This window comes from Cololabis saira, chromosome 13 (genome assembly GCF_033807715.1).
Source record: "Cololabis saira isolate AMF1-May2022 chromosome 13, fColSai1.1, whole genome shotgun sequence".
In the NCBI taxonomy this organism is placed as follows: domain Eukaryota; kingdom Metazoa; phylum Chordata; class Actinopteri; order Beloniformes; family Belonidae; genus Cololabis; species Cololabis saira.
In genome coordinates this window covers 17,237,778-17,251,634 of record NC_084599.1, presented here as the reverse complement: position 1 = coordinate 17,251,634, position 13,857 = coordinate 17,237,778, and the positions used below count along the sequence as shown (strand labels likewise).

The following is a 13,857-nucleotide window of genomic DNA, read 5'->3' as shown; positions in this document are numbered from 1 at the left end:
AGTGAATGGCATGGAGGTGGAGCTGCATAATATTTTGTTCCACATCCGATACGCCACCTCTGTGCTGCCTTGGGCAAAAGGAACAGGGTCAACGGTGACAAAATACCAGCTAGTGGCAGGGGGGTCCATGATTTCACAGAAAAGTTGGGAAATCAAAACTTTAGGATAACTCATGCAACTTTGATGAGTTGTGCAAGGCAATAACCCATCATGGCACACCATGTCCAAGTGAGTCAGACGCTAAAAAAATAAATAACTCTTGTTTTGGTACCTTATTTAACCTTATTTGATTTGAATAAGGTGTTTCTATTGTAGTATTTTCAGTTCTCAAACAGCCAGAAAAACCAATGTGCAAGTTTTTACAAGATATTTTCTATTCATAATAACTTCAAGAGTAATGGAAATGTTGTATTATGGCAATTCATATGTGAGCTGCTTTCTGAAGAACTATTTACTTGAACAATCAGTTACTGAACTGAGAAAAATGTTCAATCAATCTGTCCTAACTCCTGAATATACATCTATCTATCTATCTATCTATCTATCTATCTATAAAACTGAAATTTGTTAGATTTTAAAAAAAAAAGTACATCCATCACTGATGTTGCCCTTTCAAACATTCATACAAGCAAATATTTGACCTTTTACTTGACATATTTATACAAAACGAAGATTCACATCTCTGATCTAATTGTGTAAAGATTTAACAAGATAATGATCATACTTTTTCTTGATGTGGAGGGTTTTAAACCCTGATCTGGATCCCACTGAACTGTTACAGAGCGCTTTGAAACAAGCCGAACATAAATGTAAACCCTAAAATAGCTGAATGACTTTTGCATGGGAGAGTTTTCAAAAATATGAAAAAAAGTGCAACACCCCCAGGAAGTTATTCCCTCGTAGGAGTACAATGTCATCTGAGGCGGATGGGTTACTTTATCTTTTTTCACAAAAGAATCTTGAAAAGAATGTTGATCTACTTAATACATCTATTGATCATTTTATTGAATAAATGATTGATATTGCAAACTTGTAAAGTAATACACTGCATTTATGACACCTCTGTAGGCACTGAATGAAAAGCTTCAAATATTTGATATTAAAATATTTTAGTCTTCTATTTCCATGGCCATCTGTTTTCAAATGATGGTACCGGTACATTTCCTGTTCAATAATGTCTATCTTGGTATAAGGTCACTGAAGAGCGTGGACCTTTGACCACGGGCACCAAATCTAAAAATACAGCCAACCGCCCCACACTGCAGTCAGCTGTGGTGGCCACAATGAATGCTGCAATTACTTTTGCTGTGGACCTGCCAGTTACGAAATGACTTCGAGGTTTTGTGGCAGGAGCTGTAAGACATTCAGAAGTTGATAATGATGCCCAGAATCGTGTAAGTGTTAAAGAAAAGTAGAGTGTGCATGCTAAGGGAATGCAGTCCTTAAAACGAGTGACTTGGAGAAAAGTTAAGGTGCATAACTTCAACACACCTTGTCCTGTGTGGAGTCCTGCTCTGGTTCGTTGCTGTCGGGCTTTTCGTCCTGGGCAGACTGACCTGAGCCAGATAAGTTCTGCTCTGAACAATACACATGTTGATTAGGGTACCTGAAACACAGACAGGAACCTCTGTTACAAAATGCAGATAGAAAAAAAAGGAAGGAGAAAAAAAAAAATCACCACCATCACACAAAAATGTGATGAGTGACAACACAAACTACCATAGTTGAGGAGGAAAGAAAACGATTAAAGGTCAGAATTAACAGGGCTTGGGAATGCTGTTCAGAACCGGTTGCATTGTGGTGTCTGGATCTTGGTGTCTGGTTCACGCAGAAGTGAGCACTAAAAAAAACAAGTCAAGACAAGCTGTAACTAGACAAACTAGACAAAGAATCAAAAGCCATGAGAAGGAAAGAAATGTGAAGACTGAATGCTGTACGGTGATAAGTTGTCAACATTAGAGAGGAAAGGGTTATTTGGAGAAGATGCAGTTGTTCAATAGTTCAGATCAATATAAGATCCAAAATAAAGAGTGAACCGCAACCTGCTACATCCCCTGAGGCTCCACGTGTCTTTTTTCTTATCTTGCTTGTTGTGCAAGTCCATATACTGTACATCTGAGCAGTTCAGGAGCCACAAACGAGGACAAAAAACATGTATCCACTGACGTGGCGATTTTTCTCAAGAGTGCAATGCAGCAAGATGACACGATGCTAAACAGTATAAGCTACAAGCCACATGTGCGAGTGTTTTCATTTATTTTGCCAATATGCTGGGGGATCATCACCCCCCCTCCCCCCTTCAAATTTGATCAATTAAATATAATGAGCTCTGAAAGCCTGAAAGGTTGCTGGTAATGTACAGCCTAATCAATCTGCCTCTATTTTCAACATTAATGCGTGACAGTATTTCATGCTGGACCTGGATCCAAATTAACACAGAGCACATCTGTTTTCTTACCACAACATTGCCTGAAGCTGCAGCAGGAGGTGACACGTTGGCCATTAAAAGGGTTTCAAACAGTGTGAACAGCTCACACAAATGGTATGGATATAAATACATAAGTGTAGCAACCAACGCAATCGTAGATCTGAGGCCAGAGCTTGAAAAACGGGTGAAGACAGTGACCCAACACGCAAAATAAATAAAAATAGTTTGTTATAAATGTAATCACCAAAAGAGTCACAACTTACCGTGCCCATTGAAATCTTTCCCATACTTAAATTTCACATCTTTAGGTGTTGCTTTAAATTACAGTCCAGTATCAATAAGATTATCAATGAGGATCTGTATTGATAAAATCTATAGTTTGGAAAATTATTCATTCACAGCTATAAAGCCAATTATCCCATGAACCACATTTATTACTTAATTATTCTATGGTCAATAGGTCACACAGAAATTGGGAGCTTCTGCTTCAAAGTCCGAGTTAATTCCAGGCTTTTAGAGTGCCTGACGAAGAAGAAATAAAAGAAGTATGCAATAATAGTTATGCTACTTAACAGACATGCAAGTTGTGAGTGCCCACCGACGCTAACAAACAAACTAAGGGACTCTGTATATTATTAAATTACACAAAACCCGAATTTGGAGAGTGACAACACCTATAAAATCAAGTACTGGCAAATCCAGAGGACACAAAGACCTAGATCAACTATAAACCACCTTGGCGGTCTCATTTCTCTCAGACACAAATGTCAGGAGGCAATAGGACACATGGAGACTGTGTTAACACCCCGTCAGCTTCGCTGTCAGGAGGGAGATGAGCGCTGAGCACACATGGCCTCAACAACTGAGCGATGACCATCTCTGGGAGTCAGTTTTTTTTTTAGTCAGTTTTCTGCCACTCAAGAGACGCTTTCCATCTTTATCCCATTGATTAACATTTGGGGCAACTAAATGATAAGACAAAAGATTGCAATATCCATTGCAAAGCTTATGGACTTTTACAGGAGCTGTGCTGCAACAAAAATCAGCAAAGCATAGCAGAAAAACTAAAATATGGCACATTTATCCCATAAAGTCTAATACAGGTTGTCACAAGAGGAAATGAATGCAAGTCGTTCATGTCCATATAAACACAGATCACAATAATTTCTGTTGACCACCATTACCGTATGACATTTTTAGCATTTTTCCTTCAACTGCATAAATAAAATTAAATTGTGCGAAGAGGAGTGAAACTACCAAACGTTCAAGTGACCATTTCCATCTTCAGGTTCCTCAGTTTGAAGCTCTCTTTAAGGCATGTTACAACCAAAAACTTAATAATGGCCAATAACGTAATAACTGCCAATAACGTAATAATTTTGGCCATTTCAAATGTAATAAGGCCAATAGTGTAATAATGTGCCAATAATGTAATAAAACTTTTGAGCCAATAACGTAATAACTTTTTGCCGATAATGTAATAAGGCATTACATTATTGGCTGGTTATTACGTTATTGGCCTGGTATTAAAAAATTATTACAAAATTATTACATTATCGGCAAAAAGTTATTACATTATTGACTCAAAAGTTTTATTACATTATTGGCACATTATTACACTATTGGCTTTATTACATTTGAAATGGCCAAAATTATTACATTATTGGCAGTTATTACGTTATTGGTTGTAACAAGGCACGTTTTCCATTAGACACCAACACTCCCATTCTGTGTTATATAATAAAAATTGTCCAGGGCAGCACATGCCTGTGCATTTCATATCCACTTCATCATACTTCAGTGTTGTTTTCCACATTCCCCCAAGTCAAACTAACATCCAATCAATCTGCATTTGACCTGAAATTAGTGCCATAACTGAATCCTATGTCCCGTTAACTCTTTTGGGGGAATTGGAGTCTCACAGGTGACTGTTGAGCGTTTGAATAAATGGGTTGAAAATGAAGCTGAGCCTTAGAGAAACCCTTCTCAAAACAGAAACATCCAATTATTACCTCCAGGAGGTAATTTGAACTCCCATGACTTACCAAAAGACCTGTTATTTAAATTGCATAGTCAACCTAGACATTAAAACATTACCTTAATGCTCCGGCTTGCCCAGCTTTATTGATTTATTTTGTTAAATCATCACTGACCTTGCAGGAAATATGGTTGGCAACCAATGTGCTGATGCTGGCTCAAAGTCAGAATGGTAATGGGGGGTGGGACTTATTTCAATGTCAAATATGAGGTGAAATGTAAGTGACTGACTTATCGACTCAACAACTGGCAATCATAAACTGGATGAATAAACAGCATGAGTAGTTTTTAAACAATCCTATATTTACATATTCAACTAAGTTACATCGCCTACTATTGATCCACAAAAAAAACAACAAATGAAACCATAACAACACAGTCATGACATCACTGCTTTCACTGGACCACCAGTGAACCAGGTTCATCAAATAATCATTTTGACATCATTTCTGAGCTCAAAACTATTAATAAGTACTCAATTCAAGAGTGGATACATGGTAGCATTTTTTTCAAGATAAAACAGATAAATAGACTCAAACCACACAACAGACGACATCATCCTGTGACAATTTGTTCATTCTGATCCTCATAATAGGATCAGAATGAACTACGCCAGGAGCCATCACTCAACCATTCAAGTCTCTTATTTATGACCTGTTTACCTTCAAAGACGGACTGTTATCAGAGTCTCAGTCATAATTTCTTTAAGATTCTTGTACAGGTTTGACAAGGTTTTAATATCTGAGGAGATTACTGTTCTATATCAAAATCTTTTGCCCCACTTTCTTTATACAAAAGTAAAATGTGAAATCTAAATATGTGAAGTCAAAATATTATGCAAAATCACTTCAGTTAGAAGAGATGTGCGTCATTCATGCTTCTGTAACGTTGCACGGCTCTTTGACGGGCTTTTAATCACTCAGATAAGCAAACACTTGTGTAAATAGTCATGGTGGCACGAGCGGATCGGATTCCGGAGAACGAGTTTAAGGTTACAAGTCATAAAGTAAGCCATGCTTGTAAACTTCTGTGATGACAGATGCAAATGTGATGGACTTGCATGAGGAGATTTCTTGTCGTTTAGCTGGAACTTTCTTAGCCATAAAACCTCCAAATGAAATGATAAATATTCAAATTCAGTGAGTGCAGAAATTCAACAGAGTAAAAACCCTTACATGCATGAAGCCTCAGCCATAAAAATAAACGGTACGTTCTTCTGACCCCCTTAGGGTTCTTTCTCCTTGAGTGAATGCAAAGACATAAGCACCCACTTTCCTTTCAAGTGTGAAAAAAGGGATAATGGTAAATTGAGAAAAATAAATTAAAAAGAAAGGGGCAGTCTGAGGAGTTCTGCTTTGAGGGGGGTCTCCTGAGGGGGAGTGCTGTGACCTACTTTTCAGTCAAACAGTGATGCAACAGCAGGAATTATAACGCACAAATTGAGGGAAATACTGGACCAGCAGATGTGGTAAATATGTTACACACAAGCCGCAATGACGGAAGACAACTAATGACTCAGCAATCTGAAAATACTCTCTTCCTCATTCAATCTCTTTTTCCTGCTCTACTTCTCAGACTTTGAGCTCCACTCCAATGACAACAAAAGGCTCCTTTTAAAAGAAAACAGAAAAAAAAAGTGTTTAATATTATTATTTTAGCCAAATGCGCAGACCCTGTCTACATGTCCTAATGCGCTGTCTGAACGAGTTCCGAGCAGACAAAACCCCTGATCTTTCCTGTTGTCTTTGTGACTATTCAGAATCAGTGGACGCCGCGCAGGCCTGTCAACTCAACTGTACTGTAATAACCCACGGGGTTGACAGAGCTTAGACAACACTACGGCGACAAAAGCATGAGAATTAATCTTCCCACAGCCAAATCTTATCACCAACTGCACTGCATGCAAAATGCCATTGCATCTGCTCTCAGGCAGGATGTTTTCCTGGTGGTTCAAAGTATTCAGAGGCACCTTTGGGTCCGAGCTTTTCCTTCCCTTTCTTATCTCATACCTATACCACAATGTTGACAAGAATGCTTCGTCATTCTGCCTTTATGTACAAAGTCAACTCTGTCACAGCATTACACTGCAACACATGCTGTAAATAACTGGAGTCAAAGCAGATTAGCTGCTGTCTTTCCATCTCCTGACCTGAATCTAAGGCCAACATCTTGCTCTCTGTTGCATAAAATCTCTCTTGTTCTCTCTCTGACACACATGCACGCCTTTTAAAACATTGTAGTTTATAGGCATAAATCCTCAACTGGCTTCAAATAAAAAACGTCAGCTGTTGCCAGAAAAAGATGATATTGAATTAAAAGATTGTATTTCTCATTGCTGCTATCCTGATCGAGTTCAGATATAATTCTTTGATACGAGATGTGAAGAGCTTGGGAGTGAAGTTAAGTAGATGAGACAGACAGAGGGATAACAGCATTATGATGTTTAGGCCCCGTCCGAGTTCCCTATCTAAACCCCACTGACAATTTGCCCTAATCGCATGCATTAAAAGAGGAAAAAGAGACCAGCATCAGGAAATACATCCTTCCAGCAAGGAGATCTAACACGTTCTACATCCGCATGGTTGATAGATAGAGAGAAAGAAAGAGGAGAAAGAGCTGAGGAGACAATCCAGGATCCACGTGGCCAGAGGAGAAATGTGGGGCAGGGAGATGTGCCAGGGCTTGCCAGACAAAGTAGGCCAGCGCATCTGCCCGGCAGACAAAAACATGCCATCACTATTTGAGAGGGGGGGGTACAGCCTAAAAAGCCCTGCCTTAAGGTGGCTGATTGAGTTCGCACAAGTTTGCATGTGCGCTCCACTTTTCCTTCACATTGCAGCATGAAATAATGTAGAGCAGCAGTTTGGTCTAAAGCCTGCTGATCCTCCGTAATCCCCTCCGCTGGTGCGTCCTCATAGCAGCCAGGACACTGAGGCTGAACTGGCACATTGCTGTCTTGCACACACGGCCACAGTTCTTGAACTGCCCCCGACAGCAACCACACCAACTTCAATATCACCAAATTACTCAAATTTACTTTGTTTTTGTCTTCAATGTGACATTATTAAAACAAAAACAAACGTTGGCTCACCAGGCACGAGTAAAGACAGCGACTTAAGTCACTGTGGGAGGCTCTGAGCTCAAAGGCTCATTCCTGTTTCTGTAAACGCTTCAGTGCTGCGTGCTGACTTGCTTTATTGAAAGAGGAGAAGCTGCAATAGATCTCATCTCCAAACCAGGAAATATGACTCATCTTATCTGACACATTATACAAGCCTGGACAGCATGAGAAAAGACAATGTGACTGTTAGGGATACCTCATTTTTCTCCCTCTCCATCTTCCCCAGATCCAAGGAAAGCTACAATTCAAGAGCAGCTGTCAGGACTTCCTACCAACCAAATACGATGCCTTTGATTCAAAATATAAACCAGCATATTTAGACACCATAAATTGTCTATTATTATTATTATTATTATTATTATTATTATTATTATTCTATAGATACTGTCCTCTTACTTACTTTAATAATGTTATCGTAATCTATTATTTAAGAAAAACACGTGTAGAAAACACGTTTCTGCTTTTACATTGTAATCAAAACCAGGAAGTGCAACTACAAGCTGTTACTCTCAAGTCCTACTTTCAGCACAGATGGACACGCACAGTCCCACAGTGGCTGTTACTTTGGGGATGAACATTATTATTTGCACTGAGGACTATCCTGTAGTTATTTAAAATTCAGACCCGTATATAGTGTCAATTCACATACAAACAGACATGCACAATGGTGTGTGCAGTCTGACAGTCTTTGTATTTCAAAATAAAAAACACAGCAAACATTGAAAAATGAAGAAATTTGCATATTCATCTGATGCATATATGATTTGATTGATTGTTTTGAATCCAGAACAGTTGCAATAAGGTAAAAGGAAATCCCAGAAAAGCTCTGTCACAAAAAAAAAAACTTATGTCAAACTTGTGTTTAAGCAACATTATGGCCAACATGTTCAAACAAGATAAAGCATGAACTGGCAGAAACTCAATAGATCCTGTCACGATGCAACCACTTGATCCTGTTTAAAGCCAGATATAGTTTAATCTAACACCTGGGCATATTCAATATATCGAAAGGCCGTAAACAGGTATGGTCAACACTTTGCTATTTGTAGAGCTTGTTTGCTTTATTATTCCTTGACGCACAAAAATCCTTTAAAATGTGCACAGAAGGCCGTCTGTAGCAGGACTCGGACACGCCTCTGTTTGACAGCCTCTATTTGGAAGAACCAATATATGAAAGGTCAGGAAGAAAGACTGGAGGTGCTGTTGAGTTAACAAGTCTGCAGCCCACTGACATAAAACACATTTTCCACCAGCAAACACAACTGCATGCCGTTCCAAGAAAAAAAATAATCATTAAAATCAATACCAAAGAAAACTCAACACCACCTAAAGTATAACACACCAGCAACAGCAGCAGCGCTAAAGCTGGGTCGCGTTCAAAACTCAAGTGGAACTGAAATCCTAATCAGGACATCAGCAGCCGTCTGAGAACAACATGCAATGTGGTTTCATGCTTACTTTTGTGTTTATTTTTTGTCATTTGTTTTATCCCGGTACACTTTCATTAACACAAAACCAAACACATTTATTTGATTAGTAAAGCAACACACCTTCCCCCAATGGCATGTAACCACCTGGCCTTCATTAGCAGGAGGGTCTCCCCCTACGACCCACGTCCTGCTCCAGGTTTCTGCCCTCTTGCAGGGGAGTTTTTACTTGCCGCTGTTTGGCTAAAAGGTTTTTCCTGCCTGCAGGGAGTTTTTTTTTTTCGACTTGCTGTCGTTTATTTGAATATTTGTTCAGGAGTCATGATCTGGGTCTCTGAAAAGCACTAAGACGCAATTTGTACTGTAATAGACAATTTATTAATTGAATAAGATTGAATTGAATGTTTGTGATGTCATACCTTTAAACCTAATTAGTTCTGCAACATATCAGGGAAAAGGATTCTGAAATCGTGTGTAAGAATGTTTGTCCTTTATTTTTGGCAAGATGACTTATCTGTTTAACTTTTTGACCAATCTTTGCTGATCTTATGTCATATACGCTGAAAAAGCAATCAATATGCTGGTAAATTGTAATTAATTTTCCAGCATACGGAGCATATATTTTGACTCTAAAATTGTGAAAAGATAAATGAGTCTGAACACTAGTTTATGATTAAATCTCACGTTAACTTCACAGCAAAGCTCCGGGAAGCGCTGGCCCCAGTCAGACAGGGATCAAAGAGGCTCGGGAATGTGACATCAGGAACAGCAGCCCGGGACAATGGGACTGAAGGACGCAGCCATGTGATATAATGCAGTGTGATAGGAAGAAGCCACTGTGCCAGTAGGGGGTTGGTGTAGGTTAAGTGTGTATACTGTACATACTAGTAGTATGTGTATTTTTATAAGCAAGTGTGAGTTGGATGTGACGGTAGAGGAACAAAAACTTGTTACTCAATGTGCCAAAACTCGGCCCTGTGGTTAAACAGTCACACTAGTCTCACACACTCCATATAAATAGAACCTCATAACAAGCAGTGGCACCATGCTGGTTAAAATTACATGATAACTGTTTTTCTTTTGTTGGGTTTTTGTTTTTTAGATTTGAAGAATGCAGAGCAGCCATATCGTAGCAACTTTTAATATACTCCACGTATAACAATAACGCAAGACTTCTGAATTTGATGGGCTTTATCTTCCTAAATGCCAGTAATTTAACTATTTTGCTCTCAGTTGGAGAAGTAAATCAGATGGCACAGGAATGCCTTCATGTGCAGCCCTGAGAGACCCTGCCCTCAGTACACAGTGTTCTTTCGTCACTCTTTGTGTCCGCTATATTGACAAGGCCCCCCGTCTGAACTGGCCTGTTAGAGACGGTGAACATGCACAGACAGAGTTAAAAATCTATAACCTACCAACAAGGTAGGTAAGAAAGGTCCCATGCACACACAATTCATGCATGGCAGCTAGTTGGTGGCTATAAAAACAAACAGTAACGAGCACAATGAAAGAAGGGGAATGAGACGAAACCTGAGCATTTTCAGAGAGGAAAAAAATTAGTCTGAGTGCAGAACAAAGCACATGATTTTCAGACAAAGAAAACCTTAAAAACAAAGCTAAGGTGTGCAACAGTGACCTACGTATAACGTCTTCCCTGTGCCGTACCCTCTTCACACGCAGGTAAACATTTCTGACGTAGGTCCCCACCTTTAAAACTTCGCTCTCTCCACCCTTTGTATACTGTTCTCTCATTCAGTAAACACTAGTATATTCTTTCAAGCCACTGACAGAGCCTCCGGGTTACTGGCCCGCATTCAACTCTCACCACAGGACGGCTAATTCCAAGAAAAATACAAAGTTCCTGGTGTGCAGAAATTGTGTTATTGGTTATATCAGAGTAAGCACGTACGAATAAAATGTACGCTGCAAAAATAACCTTTTCAAAGGTGTGGGTCACTTTTGGAGCATGGCTCAGAGAGCATGAACTTTAACTTAATACATCACACTTCAAATGAGATTACTGGTGTCTCTTCTGGTTGAAATAAATGAAAAACAAGATCATCTCCCAACTAAAATTGAGGATTTTCAATCCCTCATATCTGGCATTAGAGCTACTTTATACACTCAGTTTTAGATTACCACTGTCTTTCTTTTGTAAGTCATCACAACGTCGCCATAACTTCTGAACACCTACTGCGAGAGGAGAAAATAAACACCCGCACCAAGGTCTAGGATCCACGGCATCATAACCACAAATCCAGCTCACTGAAAGTGTCCAACTGCCTTATTTAGAGACATTCTGTTAGAAATAGAAATTAATATTTTTCATTGACCACCAGGCCCATTTATCCAAACAGTGAATCCACAGGGGGTTTTGGCTTGGATCTTGCAGCTGGGACTCATCACTCTGATCTATCCGATTGGCCCTGAAGAACGCCCATCCAGTCCAGCCCCCAACACAAATCTGGAGCTGCAAACTCCCAGATTCAAACCTCTTGCTGCTATGACAGTATCACAAACATGAGTCATGAGTCTGACTGGAGGAAACTAAGGTTTGTTTGGGAGGGGGGGGTATTAACATTCATATATTTTTATTTGTATACATTCATACCCTGGTCCTAAATAAATTTTTAAAATCTTTGTTTCATTAACTTAAAAATCAAGATACTGATGCTAAAAATATAAAGAGAAATACTTCAGCTTCTAAAATAATTAATTAAAATTACATTTCTTGTCTGGGAGATCATTTAGTTGCATTTTTGAGACTGTATTAAATTTTTTTTTTAAATCAGTGGGATTTAAAGTGCAGCATATGTAAATAATAAATACTTATCAATCTGAAGAAATTAAAATTAAATGAGAATGAAATTCAGTCCAACTCTCACTGTTGTGAATGAGAACCTGACATTCAGAAACCTGATGATTTAAAGGAGTGAGTCCATATTCTTCAACATGCAACACCTGGGTAAAGTTGGTCCAGAGCCTGAATTTACAGACATTAAACCAGATTAGTTTGGTGTTTCCATTAGTTCATGTAAAATAATCAAATCTATGTTGATCAAAAAAAAGAAGCAGCAAACAAACTTTTTGGTCCTCGTCTGTTTTTCTAAGTGAATTCTGATTTTCCTAAGCAGAAGAAACAGACAGCTTTGTTTAGAAATGGCTAAAAATAATTAATCCTGTTTTCTATTTGTACACTTTAGAGCATGAATAAGCAGTTTTGTGAAATGTAGGTTAAATGTCATGTTTGTTTTGAAAGATAACCCTTAAGACGTCTTTCTCTTGCCTCATTCCATTCTCGTCCTGACAAGCTAATCAATGGTCATTTGAATGCATATGATGTACAGAAAAAACACGGGGCTGTGGTAGCATTCAGATTAGACTGAGATATGATGGATAAAGTAAACAATCCAGTGAGATGATTCCTCAATAAATTTGGAGTTTGAATGTTGTGTAAGATCTTCTTTATTTCTTCGTCTGTGCCGAGAACATTTCATATTACGGGACAACAATTAATGCTAATAAATTCAGCGATATTTCTGATACCAACTCATGATGATTTCCTTAAAACCCCCACTGCATTGTTATGAATGCTTTGCAAAGGGATGGAAGAACAACACACCTTTCAGACAAAAGACACTCGTGTCTAAGAGGTTAACGTAATTCTTTAAAACTTTTGAGTTGGAAATAAATTAATCATTTAGCGTGTCTTGACTAGAAGTGAACCATTAAGCAAATCACAACAGCAGGGTACGACAGCACGCTTGTCACAGGAAAAGTGGTGTTTAATACAAATGACTTAAATGTCATCACACTGATGCGATCTGTGCGTCACGTTGCTCAGTGACATCACTACAGTACATGGTAGTTGTAGTCCGTCATTAGGTTTTTCACATAGCAAGAGTCAGTCCGCACACTCAACATCAATTCCCACAATAATTTTGGTCAAAACTAAAAATGAATTCTTAGAACTTCAGAGGAGGCAGATGAGTCAAAAAGAATAAAAAGAAATTTACGTTTTAGTAACAGGATATTTGAAGAATTTTGATCTTAATTTTACAGCATTGTTTTATGGGGGAAAAAACAATAACAAAAAGGAGAAAATGTTTATATTCTTTCGTAAAGAATGGCCAAATTGTAAAAGTTGGATACTTATTATTAATGACGTCATGCAGATTAATAAAAGCACTGTAATTTTTTTGTTAAGTGGAAGTAAATACTGCAGCCACTGCAGTTGACCACAGCACCATGTAATACAGCCCACAAGCCAACTGGTCATATGCATGGTGACAATTTTCCACACACATACAGATATAGAACCTTTATCCTCTTAACCTTTACATTTTCTTCACCTATACGCTACAAACAGCACATTCAACCAATGCAACAAGACCAAAACAACGCAGCTTTTGAGTAGTGCATGCGTGCTGTGGGTTGAGATGCCCAGCGGAACCCCCCTTATAGTTTCCCTCTTCCTATAAATGACGTTAACGCCAACAAAACAAGTAGGACCAAGCTATAAAAAAGAAAAAAAAAAGAAACTGTTGTGTAACCTTAGGGAATCTGTGTTAAACCAGAAGCAATAACGCACCACTTAGAGCTATTTAAACTACACTTATAAAAAAAAGCTCAGTCAAAAATGTTTTACAAAAACCAGGTTGGCCAGTGAAATCCAACTGCATTGAAATAACAGTTTTATTCCACCTTCACACATATAGACATAATAGTTTGTTAGTTTTGTAATGTAAGACAGGTCTAAAGATCTGCAGCCTCACAGGATATAACAGTTACCGGTAAGTGCCAAATATGGATACATAAACTACTCAGCTGGTGACCAGAATCGG

The 13,857-nt window shown here is 38.6% G+C and overlaps 1 protein-coding gene across 6 annotated transcripts in view; it reads right to left on the bottom strand.

Moving 5' to 3' along the window:
* suco (SUN domain containing ossification factor) overlaps window positions 1-13,857 on the bottom strand; it is a 46,966-nt gene that overhangs the window by 28,053 nt on the left and 5,056 nt on the right. For all 6 annotated transcript variants that reach the window (XM_061738067.1, XM_061738068.1, XM_061738069.1 and 3 more), the window contains exon 2: window positions 1,492-1,606. In XM_061738067.1, the coding sequence (XP_061594051.1) occupies window positions 1,492-1,606 (115 nt within the window). The remainder of the gene's footprint in view (window positions 1-1,491; window positions 1,607-13,857) is intronic.